General features: G+C 50.5%; 1 protein-coding gene across 4 annotated transcripts in view; it reads right to left on the bottom strand.

Annotated features, from left to right (window-relative positions):
• LOC119959801 overlaps positions 1-18,526 on the bottom strand; it is a 114,853-nt gene that overhangs the window by 8,414 nt on the left and 87,913 nt on the right. For 3 of the 4 annotated variants that reach the window (XM_038787898.1, XM_038787909.1, XM_038787905.1), the window contains 9 exons: positions 16,276-16,364; positions 13,072-13,123; positions 10,240-10,458; positions 7,906-8,020; positions 6,914-7,067; positions 4,595-4,937; positions 3,468-3,772; positions 1,418-1,617; positions 293-465 (listed from right to left, as the gene is read on the bottom strand). In XM_038787898.1, the coding sequence (XP_038643826.1) occupies positions 293-465; positions 1,418-1,617; positions 3,468-3,772; positions 4,595-4,937; positions 6,914-7,067; positions 7,906-8,020; positions 10,240-10,458; positions 13,072-13,123; positions 16,276-16,364 (1,650 nt within the window). The remainder of the gene's footprint in view (positions 1-292; positions 466-1,417; positions 1,618-3,467; positions 3,773-4,594; positions 4,938-6,913; positions 7,068-7,905; positions 8,021-10,239; positions 10,459-13,071; positions 13,124-16,275; positions 16,365-18,526) is intronic. The other variant, XM_038787900.1, reaches the window with a different exon arrangement.

The following is an 18,526-nucleotide window of genomic DNA, read 5'->3' as shown; positions in this document are numbered from 1 at the left end:
CCCTTCTTGCTCCTCGCTCTCCTCTGCTCCAGATCCCTCTCTCTCTCTCACCCCTTGCTCCAGATCCCCTTCTTGCTCCTCGCTCTCCTCTGCTCCAGATCCCTCTCTCTCTCTCATGTGGCTCTGCAGGTTAATGGGGAATGATTCCTCTTGTCCGGTACTGTGGTCAGTGTGTGTCTCAGTGTTGGTTCTTGTACACTACGCGATGGCTCAATGGCAGCTGAAGGCAGTGTTGGAGCTGTGATTGATGGAGGAGGCCTCTGGCTGATGTCTGCTGCAGCCACATACTCACCTGCTCTCTCTGCCAGAACCTTCTCCTTTCTCTGCTGCACTTCCTGAACCTTCCTCCGATATTCCTCCTGCTGCCTGTGTTTCCTTTCCCGTTCCCGCTGCTCCTGATGTTGTCGGCTCTGCTCTACCTCCTGCTGCTGCATTGCCTCGCTCTCTGTCTGTTTCCTTTTATTGCTGTGGATCACAAATGGAGTCCAGACATGTGACTGGGTTGTCGGAGTGGGACCCTGTGCGTTGTGTCTATGGTGTTGAGGGGGGAGTTGGTGGACAGAGGTATAATATGTTGCTGCGCCAGTTTAAATGTACTCCTGTATATTTCCTTAGGAATGGAAGAGGCGAAACAGCCAACTCTCCTCTACAGGCAAAAGGAACATGTCCAGGCATCGTACTCTTAAATACAAGTGCGGGGAATAATCGCTTCCTGGTGCATTCTACATGGCAACACCTTGACCAATCAGAGTTTAAAAAAATTTTTTTTAGAGTACCCAATTAATTTTTTTCCAATTAAGGGGCCATTTAGTGTGACCAGTCCACCTAGCCTGTACATCTTTGGTTGTGGGGGCAAAACCCACACAAACACGGGGAGAATGTGCAAACTCCACATGGATAGTGACCCAGAGCCGGGATCGAACCTGGGACCTCGGCACCGTGAGGCACCCACTGCGCCACCGTGCTGCCCTGACCAATCAGAGTTGGCATGCTAACCAATCATGTGGTATAAATTGCTGCTTCCTTTGAAATTTGGCATTCTTGTGTTTGTCTTGATGGGTGCAAGATGAAAAACATGTTTAATTGTTTCAGCAATACAGTGAGATCTTGAATTATAGAGACAGGGAGAGAGTTAATTTACAGGCCAGAATTATAGCCAGTACTCCAGGAAGTCTCTGCACTGTTGCAGGGATATGCAAGCACTGGAGGAAAGGGGCTCCCAGTTGACCCCGAGTTCCATGAGAGGCTGAACACTCCAGAGTTGGGTAAGGTCCCTCGCTAGCCCCACCTACTTGGTGCAACCTGTTAGCTCCAGGTCCCCTGCAGGCGCCTCGGACTGAGAATATTGAGCTGCGGTACAAACCTGACAAGCAATGATTTAAACCCTCACTTATCCCCGTCTGTATGCTCCTGCTACCTGGTTGCTTGCTCTTTCTGCTTCCGATCATCATCCAGCTCCTGTTGGATTCGTAGCTCCATCTCCCGCTGTCTCTGCTCGCCGCGATCCTGCTGTACCGCCTGGGGCCGTTGCTCATTCGCCAGCTTGCTGCTCCCTGACCTCGTGGGGTAACTTGACCCGGGTCCACGTGTGGCCCCCTGTGGGACCTCATGGCTTTCCTAATTGGACACAAAGGCAGTTAAAGCATGTGACCCCCCCTATAAAAAGCTCCAACTAGATCTTAACACACTTGCTGAGGAGAAATGGATTTTGGCCCATTTTGGAGACTGAACGAGAAGGCCTGAGGTTGGTCCTTGGGTATCTGTGACATGTTCCATCGGAGCGGCCGATTCCTCTGGTGGCTCTTCGGACAGCTTTTCTTTTTTACCAGGAAGAATATCGGTCCGTATCTCAAGAACAACTTATATTTGTACAGCACTTTCTTCACAGGAGAATTGCAAAACAATTTTGCTCCACAGGACAGGTTCTGTGAGTTAAGACACAAGCAGCAGAGATTTGGATGACCTCAGGTTTACAGAGGGTAGAATGCGCGAGAGCAGCCAGGAGTCTGTTGGAATGGTCGAGTCTGGATGAGGCTTTCAGCAGCAGATCAGCTGAAGCAGGGGTGGAGTCAGGCAAAGGTACGGAGGCGGAAATAGGAGGAGTCAATGATGCCGAGACTGTGGGGTTGGGAGATCATTTCAGGGTCAGCCTGAAGAAAGGTCCCGGGTGGGGTTGGGGAGCGCGTGGTGAGGTTGGGGTGGTGAGATTGCGGACTGGAGGAGGGAGGGAAATTGGAGTCCAGGGTGGCAGAAAGATCAGAAAGCCCGACGAGCGGTGGACGGAGGGAGGGATTCGACAGACCAGTAGGAGATTGTGGTTTGGGGAAAGGGTTTGGGTTCAATTGCGGGAGTAGTTTCAGAGTAAGCTCAGGGGCATTGGTGGGGAGGCATTCGTGTCCCTCTTGGCCCACAAGCAGTGCTGGAAAGAAACTTAACCTTGCTGCATCCAGCTGTCGACAACTCCTTTCTGCTGCTGAGATTCCCGAGGTCTGGGCAACTCAGCCGGCCGACCACACTTGTATCTAAAATGGAGGTACAATCTAAAGCAAAATGAGGCCGGTTTGAAGCAGATTAAGCTAAGTTTGATCCTTTTTAACATCCCACATGATCCAACCCCCCTCACTATTTTGCAGGGTGGATATAGATAGGTTCGGTGAGTGGGCCAAAATTTGGCAGATGGAGTTTAATGTGGATAAGTGTGAAGTTATCCATTTTGGTCGGAAAAATGGAAAGACAACTTATTACCTAAATGGTGAGAAACGTCAGAGTGCTTCAGTGCAGAGGGATCTGGGTGTCCTTGTGCATGAATCTTAGTAAACTAGTATTCAGGTACAGCAGGTAATAAGGTAGGCAAATGGGATTTGGGCCTTTACAGCTAAATGAATAGAGTATGAAGGTAAGAAATTTGTTGCTGCAACTGTACAAGGCATTGGTGAGACTGCACCTTGAGTATTGTGCACAGTTTTGGTCCCTATATTTGAGGAAAGATGTAGTGACATTGAAGGTTCACTAGGTGGATTCCAGAGATTATTTTATGAAGAGAGATTGAACAGTTTAGACCCATACTCTCTAGGAGTTAGAAGAATGAGGAGATCAAATTGAGGTATATTTAAGACAAAAGGTATAGATAAAGTAAATGTAGAGCGGATGCTTCCTCTTGTGGATTGTGAATCTGTGGAATTCACTACCCCAAAGTGTGGTAGATGTCGGGCCAGTGAGTAAATTTGAGGAGATGGACAGATTTTTAATTAGTAATGGGTTGAAGGGTTACGGAGAACGGGCAGGAAAGTGGAGTTGAGGTTGAGAGATCAGCCATGATTGTATTGAATGGTGAAGCGGGCTCAATGGGCTGAATTGTCTACTCCTGCTCCTCGTTATTATGTTTTAAAGCTCCTAATCCTTTCCCTGGTGCGTAAGCCTTTCTTTCCCTTTCAGATGCTCCCTGACTTTCTCACGGTGTCACTTACTCCATATCCTTCACTCCATCTCGCCTGATCCCTTGCTGCTCCTCCAGCTGCGATGTCAGTGAAGCGAGAGTTGGGATTGCCATCAGCAGCAGTGGCCGTGTCTGTTGACCCTGAGGTCAGGGTGTTCCTTTTCCTCGTTGAATGCTGGGGCCCACCATCCTCGGAGCTGTATTGTGTGTCCCAATCATCCTCACCACCACTACCACCACCTCTCACCGTTCTCTTCTTCCTCGGTTTGGAGGCTTCATTCTGCTTGAGCTGGGACAGGTGTCGCTGCTGCGGCAGCCTCTTCTCCCGAGGTCTCCCTAAACAAACAAGAGTTTTGATTTACTCTTTGAGTTCAGTTATCGGCTGATGTTCATTCAATTCCATCTGGCTAAGCTGGTGAAAAGTGATTGAGAGTGTTGGAGGGATTCAGGTCAGGGGTCGTTCAGACCAGGGCCGTCACTGACAGTGCATTAGTGGCTAGAGGTGTTTGACCACATGCCGGAACTGTGACACCCTTTTTATTAATTCATGGAATGTGGGCATCATTGGCTGGGCCAGTGTTTGTTGCCCATTCCACTTACCCTTGAATCGGGTGACTCACTAAGCCATTTCAGAGGGCAGTTAAGAATCAACCACATTGCTGTGGGTTGGGACTCACTCGGCCAGACCGGGAAAGGATGGCAGACTTCCTTCTCCAAGGCCACTGATTGTCTTTAACACAGATAGATTATTGATTAATCAGGAGATCAGGGATTCGGGGGAGAAGGCAGGAGAATGGGAATGAGAAATATATCAGCCATGATCGAATGACGGATCAGATTCAATGGGCCGAATGGCCTAATTCTGCTCCTATGTCTTATGGTCTTTAATCCCAGTGGCGGTGACTTTAATTGGCGAATTAAAGGCTGGTGATTGGTCCATAGGTAAAAGTGGCATGCCCAACATATTCCTGCTGTCGGTAAAATACCCATGGGAGGGGGAGGGGGGGCAGGGGGTGGGAGGGGTGGGGGGTGGGGGGTGGGGGGTGGGCAGGCAAAGTGCACAGCACCGCTGCAATTTTACACACACCCCCCACAACTCACATCTTGCCCCCAGGGGAGAGGCCTAAGATTCAGACCATTATTCCTAAAATTGCTCACCAACAACAAACTCAGCACGTCCACTGTTCTTGTTTCTCTCATTATTTGGTCCTGGTGCCTGCTTTTTGTTCATTGAACCCCTCGAGCCCGTGGTCTTGTTAAACCCGGATTCCTGGAGTTGCCTCAGAGAGTTCCTTGACTCTGACGGTTTGTCCAGTCCTGACATCTGGTTTGACCTCAATGAACTCCTCTGGCCTAATGGTTTGTTCAGGCCTGTAGCACGATTTGACCTCAATGAGCCCCTCGCCTCTTCAGAGCTGCTGGACTCAGAATTATTGTCCTGAGCATTTGGATCCTGGTTGAGATTTTTCTGTCCTTTCTTTCTTTTGCCGGTTTGTTTTTTCTGTGGAAAGGAAGCAATTATATAGGCGTTTGTTCTGACTTTATCCTCAGGCTGGATTTCTACACGCCCAATCCCAGGCCACATCCCAGTCAACACTCCCAATCCCAGGCCACATCCCAGTCGACACTCCCAATCCCAGGCCTCATCCCAGTCAACACTCCCAATCCCAGGCCTCATCCCAGTCAACACTCCCAATCCCAGGCCACATCCCAGTCAACACTCCCAATCCCAGGCCACATCCCAGTCAACACTCCCAATCCCAGGCCACATCCCAGTCAACACTCCCAATCCCAGGCCTCATCCCAGTTAACACTGCCAATTACAGGCCACATCCCAGTTAACACTGCCAATTACAGGCCACATCCCAGTTAACACTGCCAATTACAGGCCACATCCCAGTTAACACTGCCAATTACAGGCCACATCCCAGTTAACACTGCCAATTACAGGCCACATCCCAGTTAACACTGCCAATTACAGGCCACATCCCAGTTAACACTGCCAATTACAGGCCTCATCCCAGTTAACACTGCCAATTACAGGCCACATCCCAGTTAACACTGCCAATTACAGGCCACATCCCAGTTAACTCTGCCAATTACAGGCCACATCCCAGTTAACACTGCCAATTACAGGCCTCATCCCAGTTAACACTGCCAATTACAGGCCTCATCCCAGTTAACACTGCCAATTACAGGCCACATCCCAGTTAACACTGCCAATTACAGGCCACATCCCAGTTAACACTGCCAATTACAGGCCACATCCCAGTCAACACTCCCAATCCCAGGCCACATCCCAGTCAACACTCCCAATCTCAGTCAACACTCCCAATCCCAGGCCACATCCCAGTCAACACTCCCAATCCCAGGCCACATCCCAGTCAACACTCCCAATCTCAGTCAACACTCCCAATCCCAGGCCACATCCCAGTCAACACTCCCACTCCCAGGCCACATCCCAGTCAACACTCCCAATCTCAGTCAACACTCCCAATCCCAGGCCACATCCCAGTCAACACTCCCAATCCCAGGCCTCATCCCAGTTAACACTGCAAATTACAGGCCACATCCCAGTCTACATTCCCCATCTTCCCTGGGGGCAAGATGTGAGTTGTGGGGGGCAGCACGATAGCATTGTGGATAGCACAATTGCTTCACAGCTCCAGGGTCCCAGGTTCGATTCCGGCTTGGGTCACTGTCTGTGTGGAGTCTGCACGTTCTCCCCGTGTGTGCATGGGTTTCCTCCGGATGCTCCGGTTTCCTCCCGCAGTCCAAAGATGCGCAGGTTAGGTGGATTGGCCATGATAAATTGCCCTTAGTGTCCAAAATTGCCCTGAGCGTTGGGTGGGGTTACTGGGTTATGGGGATAGGGTGGAGGTGTTGACCTTGGGTACGGTGCTCTTTCCAAGAGCCGGTGCAGACTCGATGGGCCGAATGGCCTCCTTCTACACTGTAAATTCTATTATCTCAGGCCTCATCCCAGTCAACACTCCCAATCCCAGGCCACATCCCAGTCTTCACTCCCAATCCCAGGCCACATCCCAGTCTTCACTCCCAATCCCAGGCCATATCGCAGTCTATACTCCCAATCCCAGACCTCATCCCACATCCCAGGAGTCCCCTGGCTGTTGCAGATAACCCTACTCCCAGGTTTCATGCTGGGGCACAGAAACCTACTCCCAGCCCAGGCTCCAGGTTGGGGGCAGACAAGCCTACTCACAAGCCCCACTTTGGGGCAGGTAAATCTATTCCCAGCCCCAGGCCCCCAGTTGGGGCAGATAAACCTACTCAAAAGGCTTAGGTCAGGGAAGATAAACCAATTCCCAGGCTCTAAGCTGGATGAGATAAACCTATTCCCAGGCCCCAGGCTGGATAGACCAATCTATCCCAGGCTCTTGCAGACAGCCATTCAGGCTTCAGGACAGCTAACCCTTTCGGCCTACATCGAGAGGTTTTCTGCTCTGGCGAACTCACAGTTTTGATTCCAGCGCTTCCCTCGTCGACTTCGTTCCACAGTTCGGCCTCCTGGTCTTCAGCATCTGACCCAGAATCCATTGCAACCACGTGGCCATCCTTTCGAAGATGCCCCCTCTTCCTCCTCCTGGGATTGGAGGGGTCCCCTCCGACGCTGTACAGAACAGAGCATGGCCCAGAATTAGACACCAGGAGGGATACTGAAGGGAAATGTCTGGGGGATTGCAGTCTGCTGTACTGACCCCAGCCTCCAGATGGCGGCAGTGGGTTGGGGGAGCGGGGGAAGAGTACGGACAGAGTATGCAGATGGCAATGAACTATTTCTCCAAAGCAGAGGCTGTTTGGTGGAGGTAATCCCTCAGTTTTTTTGTTAAATATAAATTTAGAATACGAATTCATTTTTTTTCCAATTAAGGGGTAATTTAGTGTGGCCAAATCCATCGACCCTGCACATCTTTGGGTAGTGGGGGTGAGACCCCCGCAGACATGGGACGAATGTGCAAAATCTAGACGGACAGTGGCCCATGGCCGGGATTGAACCCGGGTCCTCAGTGCGTGAGGCAGCAGTGCTAACCATTGCGCCACTGGCAATCCCTCAGTTGTGATCTGCCTCCCTGCACGCACTGCCCCATAATGTAAAGTGAGAAAATGTGGGGAAACCTGCACTCTCTCGATGGTTAGCACAGAGAGAGGCCATTCAGCCCATCTTGTCTGTGCCAGCTCTTTGGAAGAGCTATCCAATAGACACCTTATTCTTTCCCACAGCCCTGAAAATAATTCCCATCAAGGAGATATCCAGCACCATTGAAACTGCTTCCATCTCCCTTTTAGACAGAGCATCAGAGATCATAAAACTCGCTGCATAAAACAAATTTTATCATCCCGTCTCAGTTCTTTTAACTTCAACCTGTAGCATCTGGTTATCGACCCGCCTGCCAGTGTCAACTGTTCTTCCCGAACTGCTTTCCTGACACTAATCCAATCACACTCACGCTGCATGAAGACCACAAAACTCCCCCATATCCTCAGTTGCTGATAGGCTGCTGGGTTGTGCCTGCGACCAGCCAGACAGGGAGGAGATTTTTGTTGATTTTCTATAAGTGGAACCTGGGTGTAGAGAATAACAGAGTCAGTGCGAAAGGAACTTTTGTAGGTACAGAGAAAAGCTCCTTCTACCCTGTCCCCATCAAACAATCCCAGGGCAGGTACAGCACAGGGGTAGGTACAGAGTAAAGCTCCCTCTACACTGTCCCCATCAAACAATCCCAGGAGAGGTACAGCACGGGGTTAGATACAGAGTAAAGCTCCCTCTACACTGTCCCCATCAAACACTCCCAGGACAGGTACAGCACAGGGTTAGATACAGAGTAAAGCTCCCTCTACACTGTCCCCATCAAACAATCCCAGGAGAGGTACAGCACGGGGTTAGATACAGAGTAAAGCTCCCGCTACACTGTCCCCATCAAACACTCCCAGGACAGGTACAGCACAGGGTTAGATACAGAGTAAAGCTCCCTCTACCCTGTCCCCATCAAACAATCCCAGGAGAGGTACAGCACGGGGTTAGGTACAGAGTAAAGCTCCCTCTACACTGTCCCCATCAAATACTCCCAGGGCAGGTACAGCACAGGGTTAGATACAGAGTGAAGCTCCCCCTACACTGTCCCCATCAAACACTCCCAGGACAGGTACAGCACTGGGTTAGATACAGAGTGAAGCTCCCCCTACACTGTCCCCATCAAACACTCCCAGGACAGGTACAGCACAGGGTTAGATACAGAGTAAAGCTCCCACTACACTGTCCCCATCAAACACTCCTAGGACAGGTACAGCACAGAGTTTGACACAGAGTAAAGCTCCCTCTACACTGTCCCCATCAAACACTCCCAGGGCAGGTACAGCACGGAGTTAGATACAGAGTAAAGCTCCCTCTACATTGTCCCCATTAAACACTCCCAGGACAGGTACAGCACGGGTTAGATACAGAGTAAAGCTCACCCCGTACCAGCCTCCCCAAACAGGCGCCGGAATGTGGCGACTAGGGGCTTTTCACGTAACTTTGTTTGAAGCCTACTTGTGACAATAAATGATTTTCAGCACGGGGTTAGTTACAGAGTAAAGCACCCTCGACACTGTCCCCATCAAATACTCCCAGGACAGGTACAGCACAGGGTTAGATACACAGTAAAGCTCCCCCTACACTGTCCCCATCAAACCCTCCCAGGGCAGGTACAGCACAGGACAGTTACAGAGTAAATCTCTCTTTTCTTCCATCAGTTATGACAGTGCTCTCACCATGACTGGTATTAAAGTGTTGTCTTTCAGTCGAGTTTGGGACTGTCATTGGATTTGGCTTTCTGTCCCATGTGCTGGTGTTGGCCTTCCCAGCTGTCCCTCCTGTATCTGTGCCCGTGCCGCTCCCCTGCGAGGCTTTGGCAGGTGGGGTTGGCAGCTATCTAGTTGTTTTCCACGGAGCGGGGTTGTGGTGAATGTATAAATACTATAATTCACCAGTATACTGTGTTGCATTATACCATACTATTCACCTTGTGGACTCCCATCTATGGGCCACTGTGTAGCTTCACCCACAGGGGGAAATGTGGAGCATGTACATGGGCTCTGCCCATTGCTCCGCCCCTTATAGGAAGTATAAGAGCAGCTGACCTGCGGTACCGCCTTCAGTAATGTACCGGTCGCAGGCAGGCAAAGTTGTAAGCTGATTAAAACCACTGTTTACTTCGACACGAGTCTCCGAGTGAATTGATGGTCGCATCAGGGGTCCAAGCCAGTGGGACAGTCCCAAACCTAACTCGGAACAGAGGTGTGGAGGGGGAGGGAGGTATCGGAGTGCAGGATGGATGCTTGTCAGTAATCCTTACTCCCTGCCTCCCATGGTGAAATATCCCTTATTTGTTTCCTCCATTGTTGGTCACGCTACTGATGGAAATGATTAGTTCTCCTCAGAGCCAATAGAGTAACTATTGATAGTGAATTCCTCATTAATCTGGGAAAGACGGAGGATTGGTATCAGGTTTCTGAAACTTTTGACCAACACTGTCTTTTGAGATATTGGAAACAATTGAACTGATGTCATCAGAGCAGGAATTAAAGACAGAAGCCTTCTCCAAGCAAAATCTACTTTCACTTGGGTCACCTCCCAGACTGGGGACAGCTGGATGTTCACAGCAGGGATTGGGCATTCTTCTTTGCCGAATTGTGTGTTATACTGAGAGATTTTGCGAGTCAGAAGTGTCTCATGTTGAACAAGAAACTCTGACAACCCACAGAGTGGTACTCTGAGGATTAGATTACAATTCACTGCTTACCGTGTGTGGTACGCTTCATTCCCTGCACCGCTTCTCCCTCATGTTCAGAATCGTAGACTGAGTTTTGATAGGATTGGGGCGAATAATAACATGGATTCCCATCTTCATCCAACTCCATCTCCTCCGGATCACTGACATCTTCCCGACCTCGGCCGTTGACGTTTGCCCTTCTGTTCGAGCTGACCTTTGCACCTCTGGCTGTTCCGCTCTCTGGCTCTGCTACCAATTCAAATTGATTTTAGTGGAATAAAGACACGAGTCACCAGTTTAAACTCTGGCCTAAATACCCCTTTAGACAGTTAGTTCGCTGTGGATTTCCTGGATCTGCTCAGTTCTGATTCCATTAGTGCACAATAGGGTGCAAGCAACATGAGGTATTTGGACACACTTGTGAATTTTTTAAAAAGCCAGTTCAGGCTGTACCATGAAGACTGGAGCCAGTCAGGTAAAGAGAGGGACAAGCGCTGGCTCTCTCACTTCACCTAGTAGCCATGGTAGTACTTCATGAGATGTACAGAATCATAGAATTTACAGTGCAGAAGGGGGCCATTCGGCCCATCAAGTCTGCACCGGCCCCTGGAAAGAGTACCCCATTTACGCCCACACCTCCACCTGTAATGCAGTAACCCCACCTAACCTTTTTGGATACTAAGGACAATTTAGAATAAACCAATCCACCTAACCAGCACATCTTTGGCTTGTGGGAGGAAACTGGAGCACCCGGAGGAAACCCACGCAGACACGGGGAGAACATGCAGACTCCACACAGACAGTCACCCCAGCCGGGAATCGAACCTGGCACCCTGGAGCTGTGAAGCAACAGTGCTAACCACTGTGCTACCATAGAGTTAGGACAACTTGAGCACCATCTGGACCTTGAGGGGTGGAGGGCAGGCCCCCTCCCCCACCAGCAGAAGGGCACATAACTTTACCAATGGGGACCTCCTACCCATTGTGGAGTAGCTTCAAAGCAAGTGGAACAAGATCCTTGGCTGTAGTCACCACCAGTCGAGCTGGGAATGTGACTGAGGCCCCCTGGAAGGAGGTGACATAGACACTGACTCACACATTCTCAGCCCCAGGCTGGGCTGAGGCCAAATCCCAAACAATTAGGAATCCAAACCAGAGCAGCGGAAAAAAAAAAGTTCAACATACTGGCCAGGACTGAGAAGGTAACAAATGTGGCACTCTGCCTTGTACTACCTGGCCTGGTCTGGGCACCAGCAAACCCTTCAATCTCCAAAGCAACTCTTCAGTCATTAGCCCTTCCATCCTTGCATTTCTACTTACGGAAGATTCTAACTCTCATGTCGTCTGGCCACACAGTTCTCCAACACCAAGAACTGGAGCACCTGTCCAAGAATCTCTTCCTTCACTTTTAATGCTCTCCCTTCTCCCCCCACATCTGTGACTTCAGCTCTCCCAAACCCCTGGGCACAATCACATCTTCACCCACTTTACCCTAGTTGGTTTTAGTTCTGATCGGCATGGGTTTTTCAATGCACACTAAAGAAAAGTTACCTCCGGGGCATTGGCTGCAATTCTTCAGCCGTTGGGATTCCCTCTTCCCGCAGGCAGCGCACCCCTACCCGTGGGATTCCCGGCAGTGTGGGTGGCTTCAATGCAGAATCCCATTGACAAGTGGCGGGAGCAGAGAATTCCGCCACCAGTAAACGGCGTGTTGCTGAGAAACACGCGGTCAGAGGTCTGGAGGATCCAGCACAATGCCTTCCCAGCCATCATCTCGTTCAATGGCGGAGCAGACTCAATGGGCCGAATGGCCTGCTTCTACCCCTATGTCTTATGGCCTAATGGGCTGACACCTGTTAAAGCCATAACCAAATAGCCGATGGGGCTCGAGCCACTGTTGTCTGCATGGTACAGGAAATATCGCACAGGCTCTCAAGGTGCCTAGGTGACTCGTGACGGGAGCCTGTGAGGCACAGTCTGAAACAAGTACAGATCGCAGATTTTATAGAGAAATGTCCAAATGGAAATGGGGCCAGGGAGTGTTGCAAGCTGCAGATATCAGTGTATGAAAGTCTCCATCTCTTTAGACTCCCAAACACTTCACTTCCCTCAGCTACTGCTGGCTGGACTGGATGTATCTTGATGTCACTCATCGTGAGTATAGCAATCCTAGGAAACGGTCACCTATGATTTGCAGTCTAACACATTCTGAGTGCCTGTTGCTAGAGTTTGAATGGTTGCCTGGAATGGAGACTGTGGTGATATGTATGTACACATTAATGTATATAGTTGTCTGACAGTGCACATAGTTATTGGTTCAACCTCTGGCCAGTAGATGGTGCCAGAGATCCATTACGTGACTCGGGACACCCAGGCAGCTGACAGTAAGCCGTATAAGTATATCGTCGCACTTGGAGTAGCTCCAGGAGAATTCACTGAATTCATTTAGTAATTATCGTCTGTATTATAGTTCATCAGTTATCTTTTTCAAGTGCTTGTTAATAAATCATCTTTAGGGGCAGCACGGTGGCCTAGTGGTTAGCACAGCGGCCTCACGGTGCCGAGGTCCCAGGTTCGATCCCGGCTCTGGGTCACTGTCCGTGTGGAGTTTGCACATTCTCCCCGTGTCTGCGTGGGTTTTGCCCCCACAACCCAAAGATGTGCAGAGTAGGTGGATTGGCCACGCTAAATTGCCCCTTAATTGGAAAAAATAATTGGGTAATCCAAATTTATAAAAGAAAAAAAAAGAAAAAAAAAATCATTTTTATAGTTAAACAACTACATGTTTGGTTTACATCATTACAACAGTTACAACATAGAACACAACAGAGCCCACTATCGCCCTGTCAGCCTGTTCCTTACCTAAGGTATCCCCATCAGGGTCAGTCTGTCTCCGGCCCCCTCGTCTGAAAGCCTAAAGAGAATTGAACAGAAATTGAATGATGCACAAGGGTTTCTCACACTGGAGATGAGAATATTCAGAGCAGAGCTTTGTAACAGTGATTACCATGAATACAAAAATCACAGACTGCCTCGGCCTAACTAAAGTCTCTTGCAGCAAGGCCTCCAGATTTAGGCCCAGCACAGAGTGAAATGACACAAGCCTCCTGGAGAGCTTTTGGCTCACTTCAATGAGTCAGCCAGAGTTATTCTGGGCACAAACTGAACTCCAAACCTACCAGTCGAAACCATGAAACTAAAATCAATATATCGGGCAGCATTGAAACAATTGGCCAGTTTGTTGGAAAAGCTCAAATGGTTCACGAGTGTCATTCAGAATGAGGAGCCTGTACCGACCCATCCCTCAACCAAGCCTGACCTACATGTGACTCCAGTCCCATCCCCCCATAGAAAAGGCTAGCAAAAGCTTCTATGAATATAAAGGAAGAGAGTAGCTAAAGTGAATGCTGGCCTCCTGAAGCATCAGATCGGGGAGTTAATCGTGGGGAACACAGAAATACTAAGGAATTTACAAATAGATATAGATAGACTAGGTGAATGGGCTAAATTTGATAGATGGAGTTTGATGTGGGTAAGTGTGAGATTATCCATTTTGGTTGGAAAAATGGAACGGCAACGGGCACGATTCTCCGAAAGGGAGGGAAACAGCCGACGCTGGAGTGAAACCCGGAGTGTTTCACTCCAGCGTCGGAGGCCGCTCCTCACCCCCTATTCCCCCCCCCCCCCCCCCCCCCCGGGGGCTAGGAGCTGCGGTGCGCGAATCTCAGGCGCCGGGCCTTGACGCTTGCGTCAAAGCGGTGCGCCGAGAATGACGTGGCCGGCGGCGCCTAAGTGACGTCAGCCGCGCATAAGCAGGTTGGCCGGCTCCAACCCACGCATGCGCGGTTGCCGTCTTCCCCTCCGCTGCCCCGCAAGACATGGCGGCTTGATCTTGCGGGGCGGCGGAGGGAAAAGAGTGCGTCCTTTACAGACGCCGGCCCGACGATCGGTGGGCACCGATCGCGGGCCAGACATCTGCTGAGCACGCCCGTGGTGCTCGATCCTCCCTCCGCCCCCCACAGGCCCCACTTACCTGTCGCGCGCTGTTCACGCCAGCAGCGACCTGGTGTGGTTGGCGCCGGCCTGAACCGGTCGGATTCGTCAGGCCGCTCAGCCCATCCGGGCCGGAGAATCGGCAGTCGCCATGAAAAACGGTGAGCGGCGATTCTCCGAGCGGCGTCACGCAAAACGCGACACGCCATTTTGGGGAGGTGGGAGAATCGCGGGGGGTGCCAGGGCGGTGTGTCGTGATTCGCCCGGCCCTCCCGTGATTCTCCCACCCGGCATGGGGAGCGGAGAGTCACGCCCCACTTATCTGAATGGAAAGAAACAGTAGGGAGGTGTTGCTGTTAGGCATTGGTGAGACCGCAGCAGTATTGTGCACAGTTTGGTCTCCTTAAATGAGGAGGGATGTAGTTGCATTAGTGGCAGTTCAGAGGAGGGTGACTAGATTGATTTCAGAGATGAGGGGTTTATCTTATGAAGAGAGATTGAGCAATTTAGGCTTATAATCTCTCAAGTTTAGAAGAATGAGAGGAGATCTAATGATGATAAAACATCTTGACAAAGTAGATGCTGAGCAGTTGCTTCCTCTTGTGGAGCGAAAGGTTTTGAACGAAAGGTCATTATTTTAGGATAAGGGGTAGCAGATTTAAAATACTGATGAGGGGAAATTACTTCTCTAAAAGGGTCGTGAATCTGTGCTACCCAGAGTGCGGTGGAGAGTAAATTTCAGGAGGAGGTAGACAGACTTTTAATTAGTAATGAGTTGAAGCAATGGTCTGGCAGGAAAGTAGAGTTGAGGCCAAGAGGAGATCAGCCATGAACATATTGACTGGCGGAGTGGGCTCGAGGGGCTGAATTGCTGACGCCTGCTCCTAGCTCTAATGTTCTACATGGTTCACTCTTCATACCGTCTAACAATAGGCATGGGAAGTAAATGGCCTCTTGCAGTGTTGGCCCACGGTCTAAGAACAAATCTTGGGCTCGATTCAACCAAATGGGAACAAAGTCCCACAGCGAGCGTGTTTAGCCATGCGTATCCCGGCACTTGCAGTGTCATGAAACACAAGGCTATTCAATGCAATGCGTGTTGCATACGGTGCCTCAGCAGGGAACAAGCGGCTGTGGCTGCGCATTGCCCCGTTTTGTACACTGGAGCTTCCAAATGTAGCGAGAGGCCCCCCCCCCCAAGCCATCCCGACTTGCCCCACCAGCCTGAACACACTATGGGAGGATCCCCCCCAAGCACCCACTCAAGTCACCACAGCCTGATTGCAGGCGAAGAACAAATGCCAGTTTGGCACCTTGGCAGTGCCAACATCAACCATGGCAGCTGGAAATGCCACCTGGGCAGTGCCAGGCTGACACCCAGGTGGGCACCAGCCTGGCCAAAGGGCATGCTGCAGGGGGCCTCTGAACCACTGGGAGACCCCCATGAGTGCCTTTCCGTCACTGTGGCGCAGTGGTTAGCATTGGGACTACGGCGCTGATTTTCCAGGTTCAAATCCCAGCCCTGGGTCACTGTCCGTGTGGAGTTTGCACGTTCTCCCCATGTCTGCGTGGGTTTCACCCCCACAATCCAAAAGATGTGCAGGTCAGGTGGATTGGCCACGCTAAATTGCCCCTTAATTGGAAAAAAAATAATAATTGCGTACTCTAAATTTATATTAATCAAAAATTCTCCAGGTGCAGCCCGGGGTTAGATACAGAGTAAAGCTCCCTCTACACTGTCCCCATCAAACACTCCCAGAACAGTTACAGCACGGGGTTAGATACAGAGTAAAGCTCCTTCTACAGTGAGTCTCAGTTATGTCAAGTTAACATGTTTACCTGGTGACTGCCTACCCTGTAACATCCTGTATGGTAATTGAAGTATGTTTGGAATCAGACCCCACTGGGAATGGGGGCCATTCACACCCACAGCAGAGTATCTGCAGTGTTGTATTTTGACAGTGATGGGACACAGGCTGATTCGGGGCCTCTCTTTCTTCCTCAGCTCTGCTTAGTGGATCCAGTGATGTAGAATTGTGTGCTGGTTCTCAGAGAAGCTGAATTGACACTGACCTTCCTCTTAAGCCTTCGCCTCGAGCTCCTGTGCGGTGACTCTGCGAACTGACCAGACTCTTCTTCGCTCCCGGAAACAATGTCAGCATCTATATCAGGGAGGATCAAGCGGAACGATTGTCACCGGATGCAGAATCAAAATAGACCAAAGAATCGTACATCAGAAAAGGGGGCCATTCAGTCCACCATCTTTTCTGTGCTATCTTTTGGAAGGAGTATTCCAATGAGGTGCACTCCCCTTCTCTTTCCTTTCTATAGAAATGTTTTTCATTGGATTTTTGAACAAAGTATATTTGCCGTTAATGTACACAGGATATATGTACATATAGAAGAGAAGGGCACACACACACACAAATCACGGAGGGAGAGGTGAAAAGAAAAAAAACCCAGTAACAACACAACAAAAGTACAAAATCAAATAATATAACTGTTGGGGTATAATGCACCCGCAGCAACTCTGTACACTTGGCAAAATTATTTACACACATAAGTATGCATCTGTTTGTGGGGGGGGGGGGGGAGGGGTGTGGTAGTCACCACTGGTTGTATAATAGAGGTAATATGGTACGGCTCCTGTACTACAGGTACGGGGGTAGATCCCTACTGGGCGGAGTATAAATGTGTGTGCACACCGAGCTGCTCCCATTCTGGTAGCAGCTGCAGGAGGCCACACATCTCTGCTTAATAAAGCCTCGATTACTCTCTACTCTCCTCTCGTCGTAATTGATAGTATATCAATTTGTTAAGCAGAGATATTACAGCGATGGAACTACGCATCAAGCCAGATCGCCTGCAGCTGCACCCTCAAGCAGACAACGCCACGTCGGCCTTCGACCACTGGCTAGCTTGCTTCGAAAGCTACCTTGGATCAGCGACTGAACAGCCCTCGGACGCACAGAAGCTTCAGATTCTGTACTCGCGGGTGAGCTCCGAGATTTTTCCCCTTATTCGGAATGCGCCCACTTACCCTGAAACTATGGAGCTTCTGAAAGGACACTGTATCCGGCCGATCAACAACCTCTATGCCAGGCACCTCCTATCCACGAGGCAGCAACTGCCCAGTGAGTCATTAGACGATTTATGGCGTGCCCTGCACATCCTGGTGAGGAACTGCGATTGCCAGGCAGTTTCGGCCATGGAACATACAGAATTCTTAATCAGGAACGCTTTTGTTACCGGCATGGAGTCGGCGTACATCCGCCAGCGCCTATTAGAAGGGGTTACCCTCGACCTTGCGGCGATCAGGCAACTCGCGAACTCGCTAACAGTAGCCTCCCGTAACGTACAGTCTGATGCCCCCGACCGCATGGTATACGCCCCCGACCGCATGACAATCATAGGTCCCACCAGCGGCCACCCCCAGCCAACCCCAAGCGGTACACCCTGTTATCCAGAGAATCTCCCTGGCCTCCGGATCCTATTCTGTGGAAATCCAGGGATACTACATCGTCACGCTCACTGTCCAGGGCATAGAGTTCAGAAACCTCCGGCTCTATGTCCTCCACAACCTCTGCGCTGCCCTGTTACTCACCCTGGACTTCCAGTGCAACCTCCAAAGTCTAACTCTAAAATTCGGCGGACCCCTACCATCCCTCACCGTATGCGGCCTCACGACCCTTCATGTTGACCCACCTTCCCTGTTTGCAAACCTCACCCCGGATTGCAAACCCATTGCCATCAGGAGCAGACGGTACAGCGCTGAGGACAGGACCTTCATCAGGTCAGAGGTCCAGCGGCTGCTGCGGGAAGGTATTATTGAGGCCAGCAACAGCCCCTGAAGAGCCCAAGTGGTAGTGGTAAAGACTGGGGAGAAACAGAGGATGGTCATTGACTACAGTCAGACCATCAATCGGTACACACAGGTCGACGCGTACCCCCTCCCACTCATATCTGATATGGTCAATCAGATCACACAGTACTGGGTCTTCTCTACAGTGGACCTGAAATCTGCCTACCATCAGCTCCCCATCCGTAAGGCGAACCGCAAGTACACTGCGTTCGAAGCAGATGACCTCCTCCATCATTTCCTTAGGGTTCCCTTCGGTATCACTAACGGGATCTCGGTCTTCCAACGAGAGATGGGCCACCTTCTCGTACCTGGATAACATCACCACCTGCGGCCACGACCAGCAGGACCACGACGCTAACCTTCTCAAATTTCTCCATACCGCCAAACTCCTTAACCTCACGTACAATAAGGAGAATTGCGTGTTCCGCACCAACCGCTTAGCTATCCTTGGCTATGTTGTGG

Source organism: Scyliorhinus canicula, chromosome 2 (genome assembly GCF_902713615.1).
Source record: "Scyliorhinus canicula chromosome 2, sScyCan1.1, whole genome shotgun sequence".
NCBI classification, from domain to species: domain Eukaryota; kingdom Metazoa; phylum Chordata; class Chondrichthyes; order Carcharhiniformes; family Scyliorhinidae; genus Scyliorhinus; species Scyliorhinus canicula.
Note: the sequence above shows the minus strand (reverse complement) of the source record. Positions and strands in the feature narration are given on the sequence as shown.